Source organism: Rana temporaria, chromosome 5, assembly GCF_905171775.1.
Source record: "Rana temporaria chromosome 5, aRanTem1.1, whole genome shotgun sequence".
Classification (NCBI taxonomy): domain Eukaryota; kingdom Metazoa; phylum Chordata; class Amphibia; order Anura; family Ranidae; genus Rana; species Rana temporaria.
This window is the reverse complement of record NC_053493.1, coordinates 333,919,178-333,941,484: the sequence shown is the minus strand read 5'-3', so window position 1 is coordinate 333,941,484 and position 22,307 is coordinate 333,919,178. Positions and strand designations below refer to the sequence as shown.

The following is a 22,307-nucleotide window of genomic DNA, read 5'->3' as shown; positions in this document are numbered from 1 at the left end:
GATACTGTACTCGTTGTATATCATGAGTGTTATTTTTATTAAGGTATAAAGGTGGGCTACATTGGTGGTCTGTGTGCAGCTGGGGGTACATATGGGTACAGATACATCTTGGGTACAAAATGCAGTGAAGTGTGTATTAGGTAGACGTTGTACATTGGTGTGAGTTATATGCACTGTTAAAGTGATTATAAACCTTCATTTTGTTTTAAACCAAAATAAACGTGCCATACTTGTCTGCTCTGTGCAATGGTTTTGCACAGAGCAGCCCCGATCCTCTTTTTTTCTTTTTCTTTTTTTTTGGTTGTCCCCAGGCGGCGCTCCTGGCTCCTCCTCTTTGGTGAGTGCCCCAAAGGAAAGCCACTTTTCCTGAATGCACCCATGCATGCTGGCTCCTGAGCTGCCCAGTCTTTGTCTATGGACAAAGAGCAGGTGACTCGGCCCAACCCCGCCCATCCGTCGCCCCACCACACCACACCACACCCGTTTCCTCGTCACTGCATTTTATTGCCAGCAGTGGGAGCCAATGGCTGCCGGTGCTCTCAAACTGCCCATTGAGGTGGGAGGCAGCAGCGAGAGCCACTGCTTTTGTGCACATTGCTGGATCGGATCAGGCTCGGGTAAGATTGGGGGGGGGCTCCTGCAGTACAGAAGTTTTTTTTAACCTTAATACATAGTATACATTAAGATAAAAAGCCTTGAGACTTTAGAACCACTTTAAGGTTAAACTAGCAATGCAAACCGGGGAATGGGTGGGAAATTAGGGGGGGTAGGTCATGGATGGGTGGGTTAAGCCCATGGGTTAAAGAAAGTGGAGGTAGAGGGCACAATTAAGTACTGAGCATTGGGGTACATATAGTATTGTGAAAGTGGTTATATTAGTTTAGGTAACTCTTGATAACTTTCTGGAAATGTGTGATAGCGCACACTGTAACTGTTTCACAAAGCTGTGACCGTGTCGCCTTCCTCATGTAACGCTTGTGCTTTGTTTGTCAAAAAAGGTCTCCCACCATCCGGGACATGGTCGTCCGCTGCATTGCACAGATGGTAAACTCCCAAGCTGCTAACATTCGCTCAGGCTGGAAGAACATATTCTCAGTTTTTCACTTGGCTGCCTCCGACCAGGATGAGAGCATAGTGGAGCTGGCATTTCAGACCACTGGGCACATAGTCAGTGAGTATTTGTATGACGCATGTACTGAGCTAGCTGTACATACAGTAGGTGTTTGTGATATTGTGCTTTTAGCACGACAGCGTCGCGCTGATTCTCGGCGACAGGGTGCCGAGATCTCGCCGGCATCTCACACTCACTGGAATAGTGACAGCACATCCCAGCAAGCGCGTCATAGAAGCGACGGGAGATCCGACTTGGATTCCCGCCAATTCTACACGTGTGCGGCGTGTTATGAATCCTGAGGGGGAAGTCCCCGCCGGATTTTAAATAAAAATCCGGCATGGGTCCCCCCCTCAGGAGCATACCGGACCCTTAGGTCTGTTATGGGTTGTAAGGAGAGCCCCCCTACGAAAAAAACGGCGTAGGGGGTCCCCCTACAATCCATACCAGACCCGTATCCAAAGCACGCTACCCGGCCAGCCAGGAAGGGAGTGGGGACGAGCGAGCGCCCCCCCCCCCCCTCCTGAGCCGTACCAGGCTGCATGCCCTCAACATGGGGGGGTTGGGTGCTCTGGGGCAGGGGGGCGCACTGCGGCCCCCCCACCTCAGAGCACCCTGTCCCCATGTTGATGAGGACAAGGCCCCTTCCCGACAACCCTGGCCGTTGGTTGTCGGGGTATGCGGGCGGGAGGCTTATCGGAATCTGGGAGCCCCCTTTAATAAGGGGGCCCCCAGATACCGGCCTCCCCACCCTAAGTGAATGAGTATGGGGTACATCGTACCCCTACCCATTCACCTGCAAGAAAAGTGGTAAAAACACAAATAAACCACACAGTGTATTAAAATATTTTATTTAATATTAACCGGGGTGCGACGAGTCAACAGCGGAGAGCGGCGAGACCCCCCGGATAGCGGAGAAGACCCGTCGGGATAGCGGAAGAAGAAGAGCCCCGCCGAAGACGCCGGAGGAAACCCGCCGGGGGGGTGGGGGCTTTTTTAAAAGCCATCCCCCCCCGGCGGTGGAAGAGAACCAGACGGCGGCCCCCACCCACCCGAAGACGTCAAAGAAGAAGCCCCCCCTGGTAAAAGAGCTAATAAAGAAGACAGGGGGCGGCCTCCGGAGCAGAAAAATAAAATATTTTAATACACTGTGTGGTTTATTTGTGTTTTTACCACTTTTCTTGCAGGTGAATGGGTAGGGGTACGATGTACCCCATACTCATTCACTTAGGGTGGGGGGCCGGTATCTGGGGGCCCCCTTATTAAAGGGGGCTCCCAGATTCCGATAAGCCTCCCGCCCGCATACCCCGACAACCAACGGCCAGGGTTGTCGGGAAGGGGCCCTGTCCTCATCAACATGGGGACAGGGTGCTCTGAGGTGGGGGGGCCGCAGTGCGCCCCCCTGCCCCAGAGCACCCAACCCCCCCATGTTGAGGGCATGCAGCCTGGTACGGCTCAGGAGGGGGGGGGGCGCTCGCTCGTCCCCACTCCCTTCCTGGCTGGCCGGGTAGCGTGCTTTGGATACGGGTCTGGTATGGATTGTAGGGGGACCCCCTACGCCGTTTTTTTCGGCGTAGGGGGGCTCTCCTTACAACCCATAACAGACCTAAGGGCCCGGTATGCTCCTGAGGGGGGGACCCATGCCGGATTTTTATTTAAAATCCGGCGGGGACTTCCCCCTCAGGATTCATAACAAACGCCGCACACGTGTAGAATTGGCGGGAATCCAAGTCGGATCTCCCGTCGCTTCTATGACGGCTCTGTCTCCATCGCGGCAAGCCAGCTCGGCGCTGGCTCCCGCGATGGGGCTCGTAGGTGCTCAATCTCGCTGAGAAAGAGAGCGAGATTGACACAAAATCGGCTTCACCTACTGTATGCTGTTTAGAATATTCCTAACACCTTAAAATTAAGGAAATTCTTAGGTTCTGAGCTACAAGAAATTGTCATCGGACAATTAAGCCATTAGTCGTCTTCTAATTACAGTATGTTTTTTGTCAAAACTGTAGAACCAAAGCAAAATCATAAGGTGGTCACACATGGTTGAAGACTGTGGCATGGCATTTTCCAGCTTAGTAAAAAATGCATGAACATGAGAAAGTCTACTGCTTTCAATAGAATTTTTATTCCTATGTTAATTGGAGAAAATCCTTGCCAGTTTGTTTTTTTAAAAGATGTTCAAATAGTCTTTTAAAAGCCAATATACCTGAAATTTAACCACTTAAGCTCACGTACTGTATCTTTATATCCCTTAAGGACCAAAACATTTTTTATGCAAACTTGGCAATATTGTCTTGCAGAATTTATTTTTATTTATTTTTCTATAATTTATCCCATTTATAATGACAACTCTATTACGAGCAGCAATTCTATTACATAGCGTGGCAACGTTTTTTACAAATAAAATAAAGATGCTTTTTCCCAATGTTGCATATTTTTTTTAATGCATCACCAAAACTATGAAGGCATAAAATAAATGATAGAAAGGAAAGCTGGATAAGAATGGAAAACAATGGCACCACGATAATAGCTATGTGGAGGAAAAATATGAAGTTTAAAGCGGAGTTCCGGCCACAATTTCACTTTTTAAATATAAATACCCCTGTAATACGCAAGCTTAATGTATTCTAGTAAAGTTAGTCTGTAAACTAAGGTCCGTTTTGTTAGGTTGTTACAGCATTTAGACACTTTATAAAATAGAAATTGACTGGGGCCATCTTAAGTGTGGGCATCATGAAGCCAGACTGTATGACTTCCTGGATTTCAGCCGTGCAGATCTCACACATGCTCAGTGCTGCACAAGCAGTGTAATAGGTTTCAGATCAGGTTTCAGCACCTGTACTGTCCAAGTCACATGATTCTTCGAGACTGGGGAGTGCACAGACTCCTGGAAAGTTACACCCACTACATTCCCAGGAGTCTGTGCGGTGTAGGTCTTTTTAACTCGTCTTTTTAATTAGACTGGTGAGGGATTATAATCACAGTCAAGTTTTTTTTTTTCTTTATTGCGGTCTGTGTCACCACTGGGGAGATTCACACTAATTATCACCAGTGTCACCAGGAATGAAAGAGAGGGTAAATACAACATTTTGAGTTGCCATCAGAGCAGGATTAGAGTGAAAATCTTTCAATGAGAACACTTGTTCCTGTGATAACATAGATAGCATAGCCCTCACCCTGGAAAGATGTACTTATACTTCCTGTTGCATCTACAGGACAAGAAGTGAAGGAAAGTCCCCCTATTGAGAGAGTAAGGGAGAAAGTTGAAGAACTGGCAATATTACTCATGAAAAAAATATTTGGATGACTTTTAATTTTTTTAGGCCATTTGTGGCATATTTGACACGTCTTACTAAAATAGACTTGATAACCAATATGTTATGTCGGAATTCAGTTGTAAGAAATATTTGCATCCTGTCGCTCTGTTCTTTGTTACAGCACTGGTTTTTGAGAAGCACTTTCCAGCCACCATTGATTCTTTTCAGGATGCAGTGAAATGTTTGTCTGAATTTGCCTGTAATGCAGCATTCCCAGATACCAGCATGGAAGCCATACGTCTCATCCGCCATTGTGCAAAATATGTATCTGACCGGCCTCAGGTATAGTTTCCGCTGTGGAATTTGTCATGTTTCATTACATCAATGGGCTTCCATGATGGCAGCTGCTTTCAACCTGCAGTAAAAATTATTCAAAATTGCACCATTATTATAAATGTTGCTATTGTTATTCACTGGTAGATTAACAGAAGCAAAGCAAAACAAGTAGAACATTAACTTCCCCTGCATTCCCCCCCCCCTTTCTTATATTTGAATATTATTAATTTTTATTCAATTAGAGTTTTTGTGCTGCAGTGCCTCTGCAAGAATGACGTGCCAGGCGGGACTTGTAGTTAAAAGAAAAATATGGGTTTTCTTTTTTTTATGTTTCAATAGTATTTATTAAAGAATTTTCCATACAAGGATACAGAAAAATAATCTTAACATTTCGTTGAGAAATAATAATTCAACACAGTGGGAACGTAACATCACAGTCCTGTTAAGTGCAAAAAAACAAGTGCAAAATCGGGCCAGGGCACATCAGTGCGCTAATGGGGCTTAATCTGGCCTATTACTTCTAGGACCCACATCCCACTAAAAGTCCCAGTTCCCGCAGGAGGCAGGCCCGCCCCCAAGGGCCACCCCCCCAGGCCGCACAGGCCCCAAACCAGCCAGCACAAACTAACAACGATCATACAAAATCATACAAAATAAAGGTAGTGAAGTATAAAAAAAGAGAGCAGAGGGATGAGATGAAAGTCGAAGAAAGGCAGAAAAAAGAATAAAGGAACAGAGAGGGGTTTTTTATATTTATACTAAGGTTGCGCCGATGTTGATACCGAGCATTTGCAAGGAGTACTTGTACTTGTGCAAATGCTCCGATGCTTGACCCAATACTTAGGCAGCCTCAGGGCTGATCGTGCGGCGGTGGGGGGAGTTAAAAGCACTGATCTCTCTGTATAGCTTTTCTCTCAGGGAGATCGGTGCTGGTAACTGGCCCCACCGCCACATTGATCACCCCCGGCTGTCCCCTTCTGTGTTCCCTGCATCCTTCCTGGCTCTCTGTGTCCTCCTCCGAGTCCCTATCCATTTTATCCTCCAGGTCCCCCTCTGTGTCATCCTCCGGGTCCCCCTGCGTCTTTCCCAGCTCTCCGGCTCCTCTTTCGGTTCGCCTCTTCTCGGGTCACTCTTTGCTGCTCCTAGCCCCTCCCTCATTTGAGTGCCCCTCGGCCAGCAGCTTGCTACAGAGGGCACCCAAGCCGAGTCAGAGCTCTGTGTATCCATTCAGACACAGAGCCCCGACCTGGCCCCACCCCCTCTCTCCCCTAATTGGCTGACTGACTTTGACAGCCATGGGAGCCAACAGCGCTGCTGCTCTGTCTCAGCCAATCAGGAGGAGTGTACTGGATGGCTGAGGGGATCATGGGGGGGAGGGGGGCTGCTACACTCAAAAGTTTTTTTATCTTATTGCATATAATGTATTAAGATAAAAAAAAAACACCTGCCTTTACAACTTCTTTAAAATAAAAAATTGTTGGTAAAGAATCGGTGAGTACTAAAAAGTATTGGTTCTTGTACTCTGTCTTAAAGTGGTATCGGTGTAACCCTAATTCATACTTACCTAGGTGGATGCAACATCGGCTCTACACTAAGAACCGAGTGATCCAACACAGTCGATCGCTCAGTTCTTACAGCTCCGTGAGCAGATAGCTGCAGACTGTCAGTCGCAGCTCTCTGCTCTGCCCCCTTCTCACTCACTGGAGTGCTGGGCTGTGGAGGGGATGGGGGCGCCTGGCTCAACCTCTCAGCGGCTCACTGAGAGGCTGAGCAGGGTGTCGGTCCAGGGATCTGGTGGATCCCGACTCCATGTTCGTGATGACGTGGAGCCTGGACCGACTTTTGTGATGTCAGCAAAGAGCAGGCTTCAGCCCGCTTTCTGCTAAAAACGGGTCACAGGAGTGAAAACGAACTGCACTCTTCTGATTCACAGGAGAAACCCAGCTAAATGAGCTTTGGCTGTACTTCTCCTTTAATTCATACACAAACCTCTGTGAATTAACCCCCTGCCCACTCTCATGAGGGGACTCTGGGCGTGAGGGGTTGTAGTGCTTAGGAACATGTTCCGAACAGTGAACATGCAACATTTTCCTAAAAGTGAACTTGGCCTTTAAACAATGCTTATTCTTGCTTGACTGGATTGAGAATGAAAGAGCGCCTAAAACATTTGCCTTTCTTAGAGAAGATTCTGCTCTCATAATCTAAGGTTTGTGATCCCTGCTGAAAGTCAGGACCAGCCTTCAACAGATACCACATGACTAATTGCAGTCAACGCTTGAGTGAATCTAGAGCATAATTTTCTTTGAAAAGGCAAAGTATTTTAGCCCTTGTGTTGCTTATTTGTTCACAAAGCATTATAAAAAGCTATAGTTCATAGGATTACTAGTTAGTGAGTGCACATTATGAATTCTTGCAGATCTGCTTCTATCTTACAGAAGAATATATGTATTTTTTGCAGGCATTCAAGGAGTATACAAGCGATGATATGAATGTAGCTCCTGAGGACCGTGTCTGGGTGAGAGGATGGTTCCCCATTCTGTTTGAGTTGTCCTGCATCATCAACAGATGCAAATTAGATGTAAGAACCAGGTAACAATCCGTATTTGTATTTCAGTTTTAAGGTATTTTATAGTATTGCATTTGTGTATTTCTTCTAACATGTTAAGCATCTTTTTTCATTTGGACATTTGGATTGATGCCAGGCACATTATATCTCGGGAACCTGTCAAATTTCTGTTCATGTCATTGGCAAAAGTGAAATTATTATGTGCAAGGAGCTACTGCATTTTCACTTTCTTATACAATCAGTCTAAATAGGCTTTTTATATACTACCTATCTAAGCAGAATCTGCACAATTGAAAAATATGAATAGAATAGTGTCACGCAGCTCATATCAAAGTACTTACATTAAGAATTCTTTGTATTATCCCTTAGCAGCCAGTCTGACCAAAACCTGCACGGGGAAATATTAGGCAGATTGGCCAATGTAGGGCAAAACAGGCAGTAGAATAAGGCCATGCACATTGCGATTTGTTAGATAATTAAGATTTATTAACATTGATTGCTATGAGGTGCCACACGTTACATATTGTACTTTGCTTTAAAGCATATGTAAGTGCAAAAAAAAAGAGACTGTACATCTCTAAAATACATGTACATTACCTTATGTGGAATCAAGACCCTGCAAGCATTGAAAATACCCATTGATCTGCTAGAAGGCCTTTCAGTACCGAAGTTCTGTTGTGGACTGGCAACACACAGCATTTTTGTGGACTGAGTGGTATCAGTCCTACCCAGTGAGGGGAATTTACTAAAACTGGATCATGCAAAATCTGGTGCAGCTCTGCAGAGAAACCAATCGACTTCCAGGTTTTAGCCTAGATTCACACTGAACTCGCACAATTTCAAACCAGCAATGCAGTCCGACTTCAGGGGTGATTTGACAGACTTCTGTGTACAGATATGTATTCAAATGACCTCAAAGTCACCAAAAGTAGTACAGGAACTACTTTTGGGAATCGGTGCGGCATTGCACCTATTCAGACGGTACTATTGCCAGCAATAGCCACCGATTTGGCATGTCAAATCGCATGCCCAATGTGAACGCGGACTTGTTGTCAAAGCTTAATTGAACAAGCTGAAGTTAGCCGATTGGCCATCATGCACAGCTGCACCAGATTCTGAGTGCTTCAGTTTTACTAAGCTACTCAGACCCTGCCGCTCTACTATCTCTACAGCCTAGACAGTAATTATTATTTCATCCAAGATAAGAACTAAGAGGGCCAATTAGATTCATGAGTTATCACAGGATCTGCGCACATGACAGCTGTTTTTTTTTTTTTTTTTTTTACATGATCCACAATTTGTTTTTTTAACACTTTTTGATCAGATATAACAAATATTTTAAAGGGTCACAAATAAGAGGGGTTGATTGTTAGATTTTACATTCACTTTAAGAAAAAAAAAGTCCATATGTATGTTCACTATCCATCCAACCTGACAGCCAGATGCCTGGAGGAGGTCAGTTAATTCTAATTCCTCATGACTAATGCTGGGAACACACAATCATTTTTTTTTCTTTTTTTTTCACTTTTAATTTAACCCAGCGGACTGAAATGAAAAAAAAAAAAAACTTAGATCGACATTCGATGTTAGTGCAGTGATCTCCCCACCAAGCTGTTGTGTTCTGACAGGGTTATTGCCTTTGACCAGAACGCACTGATAAGCCAATTGCTCTGATCAGATGCTGGTTTTGCAGCATGCTTGTTCGACATAGTCTGACGAGGAGCTTTACACACTTGCCAAACCGTCTGTTTTCAATCGATTTTTTTTGGGTGTACCCAGCTTAAAGGGTAAGTTTCACTTTAAAAAAAACAAAATGCACATTTATTGCAGGTAAAAAGATGTGCATTTACTTTTTTTTGGTGCCTGGAAAGCTTTGCACCAGCAATCAGCACATCACTGGTGCCATGCAGGTCTCCTGCAGATCTTTCTGAGTAGCTTGGTTCTCATGCATTCCATACGGGCAAGCAGATACATTGACAGGAAGAATCCGTGAACTACCACAGCACCATGGGGCTTGTAGTTCATTCATACACAGAATAAATGATGTGGCCACATGGCCGAGCTGATTTCAAAAAGTGACAGCTAGTACAGGGAACTTCTCCCCCTACTGCTTTCACAGGGGAGCCGGGATCGGGCAGTGGCTGCATCATTGGAACATGTAACATGTTCCCAGAGGTGAAATTATCTTTGAAATACCTCTATGTAGCCTTTGAACCCAGCAAATATAGCTAAAAAACTCTGAAGAGCTCCAGGAGGGATCCATGCTGGATTTAAATTCCTCCATAAAAAGAAGCCAGATCCAACCACATTGCCACTGAGGCCTAAATGGATGGTACCTGGGACTTCATATCTGAAGCATGAGGTTTGGCCTGTAATGCCTCTCTTTGTAGGGCTGGACCCCAGAAATCCAGGGTGTAGGTCTTTGTAAAATTACCTAAAACTCCTGAGGGGGTGCTATACATGGCCCAAGGCAGTGGAACCCTGTTTCAGGGACCCCGTCCTTGAAGGTTTGGCTAAACAAAGCCCGCGGTGATGGGTGAAAGCTGGACTTTTTTCTGTTAATTCAGTAAAATCCTGCGGCAATGATAAGGTAAGGAAGAGACTTGGATATTTTTAAATATCTATGTATTTCTTCCCTTAAGGAAAAGAGGGAGTCTATGCACTTACCATACTCTGTCATCTTCACTAGAGCTCAGTCCGTGCATGGCTTGCACATCAGGTGGAGAGGAGATTCTTACAAGGTCAAAAGATCCTTTAAAAAGGGTATTTTTTCTCTCCCTCAGATGGGACCAGTGGGTACGATAAAGAAAATAGGATTTTTATTACAGCTTACCTGTAAAATCCTTTTCTTGGAGTACATCATGGAACACAGAGGTCCCTCCCCTCTTTTGGGATTTAGATATATTGCTTTGCTACAAAAAATGATGTGCTCCTGGAAGGAGGAGAGGTTAGATTGGGAGTAAACTTCCTTAATTAGGGTTTACCAGTGTCAACACCTGAAGGTGGCCTATTACCCATTAAGTAAATACTTAAGGGCTCCTTCACACGGAGCGGACCGTTTCCCGGTTCCGCTCCGTGTGTCTCCGTCGGCTCAGCGGGGATCCCCGCTCAGCTGTCGGCGGATAGGGCAGTCCCCGCACACAGTGCAGGGACCGCCCTGTCTCTGCTCCGCTGTCCCCTATGGGGAACCTGATGCAGACGGACCGTCTGTCCGTCTGCATCAGTTCCGCTCCGCCGAACGGAAGAAAAATAGGGTTTCTTCCGTTCGGAAAAGCGGAACCTGACTGACGCGGACGCTAGCGGATGCTCCATCCGCTAACGGACGCGTCCCCATAGGGATTCATTACAAGTCCGTTAACGGACTTGTAATGAACGGACAGACGGAGCGGACGTCTGAAAGGGGCCTGAGGCTCTGTGTCCCATGATGTACTCCAAGAAAAGGATTTTACAGGTAAGCTGTAAAAATCCTATTTTTCACCAATACCATTTTTTGTATAATATTGCTGATAGTTTTCAAACGTTGCCTGGAGTCGGTAGTGCTTTCTGTTCATGCACAAAGTGTTATTTCCCACCCTCTGTGATCCCTTTCTTCTTTTCTAAAATAAATGTCAGAGTCAATTGATTTTGACTTCCACTTGCTGTTCGTAGTGCCAAGAGCATGAGCTGTTGTTCCACCCAATACTTTCAGTGTTTATTGAACCCTTTGAGCAGTATTCCTGGGGTGTACACTTTATACTCATTCTGCCATGTGCAACAGAATGGATCATCACATGCTGTTCAACTGCTTTGCCCATTACTTGCTGAAATAGCCAAGTGCGTTCCCCAGAATTGATGCTCAAAGAGCTAAATCAGCAAGCAGCTAGGACTGCTCCATCTTACATTCATACACACCTGTATTTACCATTTTGTCACGTGTTGACTCATGCCTATATCTAAAGAGACTGTCTCCAGAGCTTACAAACTTTTTTCCTTTAATTGTTTGTTTTTCTTTTTTGACCACCTCTGAACATTTGTGGCCAAATTAAGCAAGAGAACTGTAGAGAAAATGAGATGCAAAAGGATGTTTGAAGAACTATTATTCAGGAAACATTAGATCATATCTTGTTTGAGCCTGTGTTGGTGGGTGTTTTGTAGGCTTTTGGCAGGTTTTGCATTCTCATATGTCTATGGTTCTCAACCTGGGGGTCGGGACCCCCTTGGGGGTCAAATGATGATTTGCCAGGGGTCACCAAATCTCAGGCTGTTAAGCCCACGCCACATTCCCAGCGTTTTTGTGGCCGCCCAACAGGGCTGTTCCTGGAGCCTGCGGCCGCCCACTCGGCCTCTTTGCAGCTGCCCATTCAGTTCATGGCATGGATGTGGGGCGGAGACTAGAGGTCAGCTGACTGGTGAGGAATGTGAAGTAGGAGGGGCTGGAGGAGACCCCAACTCCTGATTTTGGCATAAGGGTCACTCCTGCGAGACACCATGAACCCGGAGACACAGTGAGTAACACTTCCTGTGATTATAGTTGCCATTTAAAGTCCCCACTAAAGTTCTCAGATCAGCAGATGACCTTGATCAAGAGCACCTAATTTGGCTAATCAGAACTCCCTCCAGCATGGCTACACTTCCCATTCCCTCCACCCCCCCAACAAGGAGTAAGAGAAGGAATAAAGAGAGAATACATGGAAGGGAGAGGAAAAGAGGGGGAGTAACAAAGAAAAAGGGAGAAAAAGAATATAAGAGAGAACAAGAAATACGGCTAGAGAGAGAGAAAGATGGGGAAAAAAAATTAGGATAGGGAGATAAAAAAGCGTGGTACATCCTAAATTGTGGAGTGGAAGGGGTTAGGGGAGCAAATTACTTGCCACGCTACAATTTTTTTTTTTCTGTTGGGGGTCCCCGAAACTTCGGAAATTTTATAAAGGGGGCACGGCACTAGGATGGTTGAGAACCACTGGTCTATGGCAACGCAAAACCCATTTGATTATGTGAAATTCAGCTTATAAGAAGGCCAACCCAGCTCAAGTGTACCTGTCAGCGAATTTTGAATGCTCTCAAACTGGTGCCATCAACTCAAGCCAAAAGCCTTGCTGTTAGCGTAACATGGTGCTCTAATAGACCTTAAAATTATATAAAAAAAGTTAGTTTATTTAAATTAAAATAATAAACGTGTCATACTAATTGCTCTGTGGGCTTCTTCTTATGAGTGAATTCCCGCCATAGAAAGCCGCTTTCTGGGGGGGGCCGGGGGGGGGGGGGGGGGCCCACTCGTACAGGCTCGCTCCCAAGTCGCCTTGTCTGCATTTATAGAGACAGGCAGCATGCCTTGGCCCCTCCCTCATCACAAGATTTGATTGACGGCAACAGAAGCCAATGGCTCCCACTGCCATCAGTTTGCCCAGTGAGGAGGTAGAGAGCCAGGAGAGCATCTGCTCTTGTGCACAACGCTGCATCAAGATCGGGCTCAGTTAAGTATGAGGGGGCCTAGAAGTTTTTTTTTTTTTTTTACTTTAATAGCAATGCATTAAGGTAGAAAACTATAAGGCTTTAGCACCATTTTAAACACTTCCAAAGTATACAAAAATGTTGCTGAATGAACCAAGGTCATTATCTACCTCTCAATGATATGCTTGACAGATTTTCTGCTAAATGACAGGGATCTTTTAAGAGTGAATAAAAAGTATTTGTGTATTTTTTCATGTTTTTGGAGATGGCAGTGTTCTCTTTTTACTGACAGGGGTCTGACCGTGATGTTTGAGGTGATGAAGACATACGGACATACATTTGAGAAGCATTGGTGGCAGGACTTGTTCCGAATCGTCTTCAGAATCTTTGATAATATGAAACTTCCGGAGCAGCAGACTGAGGTGAGACAAACTGCTGTGTCTATCTAATGAAACAGTCCCAATTGCATCGCTCTCTACATTGTGTGTGTGTGTGTATAGTAAGGGCAGGGAGGTTCTATGACATCATAGTTCATAGTGAGAAATGTGTTGCATGTACCTATCCTCTTGTATCCTGGTGGAAACTAGAAGCCAGTGGGTGTGTAAAGAAAAAGAATCATTGATCATTGATAATCAATAATGACTATTGAATTATAAAAATCATAATTTATTATAAACATAGTATAAAAACATAGTATATGTGATACATTTCTATTGGGAAACTTTTTATACAACGTTTCTAATAAATGTTGATTTTATAATGCATTAGCCATTATTGATTGTCAATGAGCCATCCTAGACTACTCCTTCTTGTTCGTTTTTCCTCCTCTTCTTTGAGTTGATGACTCGCGGGTAAAACTCTGACTCCTTTCCACTTTTATACTTGTAATAAACCATCACTTATGCAGCTCCAGGTATGGTCTATTGTTTACTGTTGTACAGTCTTTAACTATTAATTAGCCTGTGTAATTCCCAAAAATACTCAAAAAGTGAATTTTCTTCAAGCGTGTTAAACTTTATTTGAATGAAGTGTAAATGTGTTTACCATTCATCAAAAAAATAAGCGCTTTATGTGATAGCCGCGGTCTTTCTGTAGAGGTATGTCATGCCTCCCGCTTAGTTGAAGCTTGAAATCTGTAATCAGCAAAGCTCTCCTGATGGGAAATATGCAACACCCAGGAAAAATAAAGCTGTTGGGAATTTTTTAATACTTCAGCCATAATTTAAATCTCATTTGTGTAAATGTTTACAGCTATATATTGTTAGCTTGCCAGGTTCTCTGTTAAAGAGATTGTAAAGCTTGATATTTTTTTTTTTTTTTTAACCACTTCCTTACTGGGCACATATACCCCTTCCTGACCAGGTGAAATTTCAGCTTCCGGCACTGCGTCGCTTTAACTGACAATTGCGCGGTCATGCGACGTGGCTCCCAAACAAAATTGACGTCCTTTTTTCCCCACAAATAGAGCTTTATTTTGGTGGTATTTGATCACCTCTGCGGTTTTTATTTTTTGCGCTATAAACAAAAATAGAGCGACAATTTTGAAAAAAAAACAATATTTTTTACTTGTTACTATAATAAATTGCCCAATTTTTTTTAAAAAAATAATTTTTTCTCAGTCTAGGCGATACGTATTATTCTACATATTTTTGTTAAAAAAAAAAAAAAAAAATCGCAAGAAGCGTCTGGTTTGCGCAAAAGTTATTGCGCTTACAAAATAGGGGACAGAATTATTATTTTTTATTATTTTTTTTTACTACTAATGGCGGCGATCAGCATTTTTTTTCGTGACTGTGACATTATGGCGGAGACATCGGACACTTTTGACACATTTTGCGCCATTCACATTTATACAGCGATCAGTGCAATAAATATGCACTAATTACTGTATAAATGTGACTGGCATTGAAGGGGTTAACACTAGGGGGTGAGGAAGGGGTTAATGTGTACCCTGAATTGTGTTACTAACTGTGGGGGAAGGGGGGTGACTGGGGGAGGTGACCGATGCTGTGTCCCTATGTACAAGGGACACAGATCGGTCTCCTCTCTCCCCTGACAGGACGTGGAGCTCTGTGTTTACACACAGAGCTCCACGTCTTGTCCCTGTAGCCGCCGATCGCGAGTCCCTGGCGGACATCGCGGCCGCCAGGCACTCGCATCGGCATCTCAGCGATGCGGCGCGCGCGCCTCCGCTGGCTGCGCGCGCAGGCCGTAAAAACACGGCCTCCCAGAGATGTAGAGCCACCCTGCGGCCGTACAAAGTCGTACGGCCGTCAGGAAGTGGTTAAATAAAAATGTCATGCATACCTGCTCTGTGCAATGGTTTTGCACAGAAAACCCCCAATGTTCCTTTTCTGGGGTCCCCAGCCAGCTCTTCTAGCTACCACTCTTTGCTATGTGCCCACCATGGATCTCTATGGGCGCACTCGTGCAGGCTCACTCCCGATACAGACAGTGTGTCTCAGCCCTGTCCCCTGCTTTCTTCTCACAGAATTTGATTGACAGCAGTGGGAACCAACTGCATTGTTGCTATCATTCTGCCCAATGAAGAGGGAGGGAGCTGCTGCTCTCAAACACAGCGCTGGATCGAGAATAGGCTGAGGTAGGTATAAGAGGTGGCTCCTGGGGAGGTTTTTCTCTAGCACAGAAGGTTTTTTAAAGTGGTTGTAAACCCTTACACATACCCAGTGAAGTGACTGGCCTCTAATAGTACACAGAGAGGAAACAAATCCTCCTAATCAAGTTTTACCTATTTATCTATAGCTGTCTTTCCCCCATGCCCATTAAAAGTGCAACATGTACACAGGCTCTCTCGGCTCTGAAAAGAAGGGGGAAGGGAGCTAAAGTTACAGCAGTGAGGAGAGCTCTGAGAGCTGATTGGAGGGACGGGACACACCCCCTTCACACATCACACAGGAACAGAGCTGAGGCTGTCAATCTGCTGGAGCTCCCTCCCTTGTCACCATTTTTCTCTTGGTGTCCATAAAATTCGTCAGAAGAGACTCGTGCTGATAGCAGGGAAATGAGATTGTGGACAGAAATGATATTCAGTGCTCTGGATTGAGACAAGTACACGCTATAGAGGGATATACTTTGTTCAAATTTCTTGTCTGAGGTTTACAACGACTTTAAATGCCTAGAATGCATTAGGGTAAAAAAAACGTTAAGGCTTTTAAAACCACTTTAATATTTTATTAAGGCGTGTGTAAATGGCAGGAAACATTTATCCGTCTAAATGCAGCATTCACCAGCAACTGTAATGGTGTGAATTTGTATTCCTGCATTGACCATTCAGCCTCGGCATATATTTAATAGCTGGGCAGATCTAAACCAGGGTAAAAAAATATTGTCATCTGTGTTCTATCTTATGGTATATATAGCAAATGGAATGACAGGGTGTCAGGCACTGGACTGCAGCTTAGCTGTGAAGTGTGAAGTGTGAAGAGTAGGAAGGAATAGGAGTAGGAAGCAGTGTAAATGGGCTGTATTTTTTATTTCAGCAGGATTTCACTAGCAAATCTTATCATTAGTCTTTCCTTTACTTTCTATAGAAATTGTCACTCAGCTGAGAAAAGCTGATCCACAGCCTTCAGTGCAGCACTCACGTGTCTCATTGTCACTTCTGCCAGAAATATGTACCTGAACAGTGGTATAAAGTCATTATCTCTGATTTTTTAATACACCATAGTGTTTTCCCGTTCATAGGCTACTGAATTATTTAAAATTGGAGTAAACTGCTGTAATGTGTAAATTTGTTGTCTGCATTCCAGTGACATCAGGGTTATCCTCTCGCTGACTGAGCCTGTGCAATCATTCATTATGCATCTCTCTGTAATTGTACTTTCCAGTCATGTGTACAGGCTATTACGGAGAATAGAAGTATTAATATTCATTGGGCTTCAATTTAGTTCAACAGTATGATTTTTTTTATTTTGAATATTGTAAGGAATGAAATATTTGCATACCTTGTTTTATTGCATAGTTACATCTGTGACATAGTCCATCTACTTAACCAAAAGAAAAAAAAATAAAGTGAATAAATAGAAAAGCACTTCTAAATATTTTTGGTAAAAAAAAAATCGCAATAAGCGTTTATTGATTGGTTTGCGCAAAAGTTATAGGGCCAGATCCACAAAGAACTTACGCCGGCGTATCTATTGATACGCCGCGTAAGTTCTACGATGCGCCGTCGTATCTTTGTTTTGTATCCACAAAACAAGATACCACTGAATGTGGGCTCGATCCGACTGACGTACGTCTTGGTACGCCGTCTGATCTGAGGTGCATATTTACACTGGCCGCTAGGTGGCGCTTTGGTTGATTTCCGCGTAGAGTATGCAAATGAGCTAGATACGCTGATTCTTAAACGTACGTCCGCCCGGCGTCAAATTTTCCGTCGTTTGCATAAATCGTTCGCAAATAGGGCTTTGCGTAAGTTACCTTCACGTCGTCTAGGCATTGAGCGGGCGTAATTTAATTTGAAAATTCGACGTGAAACTAAGCATGCGCGCGCATGCGCCGTTCCAAAAAAGCGTCATTTACGTGGAGTCATGCTTAGTTTACATAAAACACGCCCCCCTGTTCCTCATTTGATTTAGGCGCGCTTACGCCAGCACATTTACACTACGCCGATGTAACTTACGGCGCAAATTGTTTCTGGATAAGGAAACTACGCTCTAAGTTACGGCGGCGTAGTGTATCTGAGATACGCTACGCCTGCCTAAAGATAGGCAGTTCTTTGTGGATCTGGCTCATAGTGTCTACAAAATAGGGGATCGTTTTATGGCATTTTTATTAATAACTTTTTACTAGTAATGGCGGCGATCAGCTATTTTTATCGTGACTGCGACGTTATGGCGGACACATCGGACACTTGACACCATTTTGGGACCATTGTAATTTTTACGGCGATCAGTGCTATATAAATGCACTGATTACTGTAAAAATGACACTGGCAGTGAATGGGTTTAACCACTAGGTGGCACTGTAGGGGTTAAGTGTACCCTGGGGAGTGATTCTTACTGTAGGGGGGCGTGGCTACATCTGACACGTCACTGATCGTTGTTCCCGATGTCACTAGGCAGAACGGGGAGATGTTGTGTTTACACACAACATCTCCCCGTTTTTCAGCTCTGTGACCCGATCGCGGGACACCGGCGGCAATCAGGTCCACGGTTCCCACGGGCGCGGTCACGGAGCTCGCGACAGGGTCGCGAGTGCATCGGCGGCAGCAGTTTAAAGGGGACGTACCTGTACGCCCATATGCCTGTCTGTGCCATTCTGTCGACGTAAATAGGCGTGCGCTGATCCTTAAGCGGTTAAACAGTGAGCACCTGTGCGTCAACGCGTTTTGCTGTATTGCTTCATCAGAACACGATCAGGGGTTGTTGGAAGAAACAGGTCTCACTATCTTCTCAAAAAATCTGCAGAAGATTTTTACCAAAATTGTAGATTGTTTTTAAGATTTCATATTAAATATTCAAGTATTTTTTTCTTCAGCCAAACTAAAATCTCCTCTATGGATGACACAAGCTTGTCAAATGTATATAATGCAATAATCTTGCTGTCAAATCCAGCTCAGAATTGATACTTTGTTACTTGCATCAACGTTGTTCTAAGTCTGGATTTACTTTCATTTGGGATTTCACCATTCTGTAGACTGGAACGAAATCCAAGGAATAATAAACTGAGCGTTTTTTTTTGTTTGTTTTTTAACTATAATCTGTTTAAATATGGGCATGTTTTTAATGCTGAGGTGATCCTGTCAGGTAGATTACAGTATTAGTTATCAGCAATTGCCTGACTTTGATGGTCTTTTTTTTTCATTTGTATGTCAAGTGGTATTTTTACCATAACCTAATGATATTTTGATAATGTGTATTGGATTCGCAGAGTTGTACATTGCGGAGCTTCTCTATTTTCTTCCTTCTATTCTTCTAATGGATTATTGGGTGAGTGGTGTGGTCTATAGACCTTGCCAGTGAAAGGTGTGGTGAAACACTGGGGTTGATTTACTAAAACTGGAGAGTGAAAAATCTGCATAGAAACCAATCAACGTCTGGGTTTTATTGCCAAAGCTTAATTAAAAGAAGCTTAGAAGATTGGCTGCCATACACAGCTGCACCGGATTTTGGGTTTTATTGCCAAAGCTTCAGGCTGGGTTCACACTATAATACACGACAGTAGTACGACTTTCATCCTACTTTGCTCTGCGACATCGGTCCTACATTGGTCCTACATCCATCCGACTTTCATGAACAGGATACTAATTTGATCCGACTTTGTAATCGTCTGACTCGTACTTTGACCAATCAAAACAATCCCAGAGTGAGATAAATTCCTTTTACTGCTGCTGTTATCACAATGTTGGATGTCAAAAGTAGGATGGTTAGGACAAGGGTCTGACTTCAATGATATTCAATGGGCTGAATTAGGATCAAAGTCGAACCAAAGTAGTACAGGGAGCATTTTCAAAGTCGGTCCGACATGTGTCAGACCAGTTAAGATGCCTCTCATAGGGAAACATTGATTTTCACACGTCATGCGGCATGAGCTCCCAATGTCGGAGCATTTGTCGGACCAGTGTGAACCCGGCCTAATTAAAGGGGTGGTTCCCCTAAAAATAAACTTTTAACATTGCATTTCCCACATTAATGACAAATAGAATCGGCTGGTTTTATTAAAAAAAAAACGTCCGTAAGTACCGTTTGCTGTAGCCGTTCTCACCGCCACTTCCGGGTACGATGGTGGGGTTGGGCGTTCCTAATTGATGGACAGCCATCCGACCGACGCATACATCGCGTCACGAGATGCCGAAAAAAGCCGAACGTCGGTGCGGCTCTATACGGCGCATGCGCACCGACGTTTGGCTTCTTTCGGCATCTCGTGACGCGATGTATGCGTCGGTCGGATGCCTGTCCATCAATTAGGAACGCCCAGCCCCACCATCGTACCCGGAAGTGGCGGTGAGAACGGCTACAGCAAACGGTACTTACGGACGTTTTTTTTAAATAAAACCAGCCGATTCTATTTGTCATTAATGTGGGAAATGCAATGTTAAAAGTTTATTTTTAGGGGAACCACCCCTTTAAAAGAAACGTAGAAGATTGTCTGCCATACACAGCTGCACCGGATTTTGCACACTCCAGTTTTAGTAAATTAATCCCACTATGCTGGAGAAAGACCTCTTTCTTGTAGCCCTCTCCCCATAACCCAACTGTTTATCCTGGCTTGTAACGCTCCAACCCCGAATTTGTAGAAGCCATGGCTTCCATATTTTGCCCTAATGGTTAATAATAAGCCTCAAACAGCAGAAAGCAAAAAAATTCAACCAAGTAACTGGCTCTGAAATCTTTATACGTATTGAACCCAGGTAGCTATGGATTCACCATGGAAAATTATGATTTGCCTCGCTCTGTTTCTTCGCTCAGTTTCTTGACCATAAATTAGAAATAAACCTTTTCCTTTTTTTTGGACACCTGATGGTAGTGATGGCAAATGCCTTCTTTTCTCAAGTCCTGGTATATCATCATACTCTTTGGGACACCTGTACCTTTTACTAAACCTAAACCGTACACACAATGAGAACATCGTCCGTTTTTTTTTTTAGCATGCTAGTCTCCATTTTGAAAATGGACAGGTTATTCAATTTACAAAAATTCTCATACGACAGAAGTACAACTTCAGAAGTATTGTGTATTTTTTTCAGATGAAAACTTTACTGATTAAGTGAAAATTGTACTATCTGGTATTGTACGAGAGAAATTTTGTGTTTATCCCTTCTCATAATTTTGGATGAACTGTCGTGATGGCCTGTCAATAGCTGTGTACAAATGATCAGATTATCTTATGATCACTTCGAAAGCAATATTTTTTCAGATTTTCTGATTGTGTGTACTATGCTTTCGATGAAATGCCTTCCCCTGCCTTAGCTGCATACTTACAGCTGCAGCCCACTCTTTTGTTTTCATTATTGGTAGTCGTTTTCTGCAACCCCCTCCATGCCTGGGTCTCCATTGGCTTTAGTGGAATCGTATTCAGTAATCAAAGATGTAAAGATAGAAATGAGCCATGTCTCTGGGGGGAGGGGGGGGGGTTAGTGAAAGTTTACTAAAGGGTACACCTGTCCTTTAAGACTGATGAGAAGAAGTGAGATATGCTTGTGTTAATCATTTATTTGGAGAGGGTAACAGTATGCAAATACAAAAAGATTTATTTTTGGCATCCCTCCCCAGCCATGTTGAGCGCATGGATATATCTAAGGCAGTATAAAGAATGTGTCCTAATTTAACACCTAATTTAACATTGCATGCAGCACATTAAAAGGACCCCATGTCTGGAGTCTGATGTTCCAGCATCTTTAAAATCTGATAACAGGCGCCTGTGGCTACAGACATCCTGAAGCCTGGGGATATGGAGTGGGTGTAATTTATTTCTTAGTTATATTGCACCAATTAATATTGTCAGGCGGTGATATGTTGTTAATTTGTGCCACAGCTAAGATGCTGGCAGATCCATTTTTAAAGTGATTATAAAAGCTTAATTTTTTTTTTCTAAAATAACAAACATATTATACTTGCATGCTCTCTGCAATGGTATTGCATAGAGCAGCCCTGAACCTCTTCTTCTGGAGTCCCCCACTGGCGCTTCTGGCTCCTACTCTTCTCTCTGCACCACCATAGGAAGCTGCTTTCTATAAGGGTACACATGCAGAGAAGGGCAACCAAACTGATAAGAGGCATGGAGGAGCTCAGCTATGAGGAAAGATTAGAGGAACTGAATTTATTCACTCTTGAGAAGAGGAGAAAAAGGGGGGATATGATCAACATGTACAAATATATAATGGGTCCATATAGTGAACTTCGTGTTGAGTTATTCACTTTACGGTCAACACTGAGGACAAGGGGGCACTCTTTAGGTCTAGAGGAAAAGAGATTTCATCTCCAAATACGGAAAGGTTTCTTCACAGTAAGAGCTGTGAAAATGTGGAACAGACTCCCTCCAGAGGTGGTTCTGGCCAGCTCAGTAGATTGCTTTAAGAATGGTCTGGATTCTTTCCTAAATGTACATAATATAACTGAGTACTAAGATTTGTAGGTAAAGTTGATCCAGGGTAAATCCGATTGCCTCTCGGGGGATCAGGAAGGAATTTTTTTCCCCTGCTGTAGCAAATTGGATCTCATGCTCTGCTGGGGTTTTTTGCCTTCCTCTGGATCAACTGTGGGTATGGAGTTGGGTGTATGGGATTGTACTGTTTTTTATTTTGTTTGTTTATTTTTTTGTGGTTGAACTGGATGGACTTGTGTCTTTTTTCAACCTGACTAACTCCCGAGCCAGGCTGTGTGCATCTATAAGACATACACAGCATGGGCGGGGGGCGGGCAGGGCTGACCCGCGCTGTGTATGTCTTGTGGATGCACACAGCCCGGGTCAGCCCTGTCCACCCCCCTCGCTCTCTGTTTCATAGTTTGACTGCCAGCAGTAGGAGCCAATGACTTCCACTGCTGCCTTCTTGAGCAAACAGAGAGAGAAGAAAGCTTCTGTAAACGGGCACAGCGCTGGATCAATCTAGGACTGGGACTTGTTTTACCTTAATTCAGGGACTGCACTG

General features: G+C 43.9%; 1 protein-coding gene across 1 annotated transcript in view; it reads left to right on the top strand.

Moving 5' to 3' along the window:
* Nucleotides 1–22,307, top strand: part of ARFGEF1 (ADP ribosylation factor guanine nucleotide exchange factor 1) — a 232,892-nt gene that overhangs the window by 185,763 nt on the left and 24,822 nt on the right. Inside the window, exons 27-30 of the mRNA XM_040354367.1 lie at nt 999–1,171; nt 4,547–4,707; nt 7,160–7,290; nt 12,990–13,119. Coding sequence (XP_040210301.1) covers nt 999–1,171; nt 4,547–4,707; nt 7,160–7,290; nt 12,990–13,119 — 595 coding nt within the window. The remainder of the gene's footprint in view (nt 1–998; nt 1,172–4,546; nt 4,708–7,159; nt 7,291–12,989; nt 13,120–22,307) is intronic.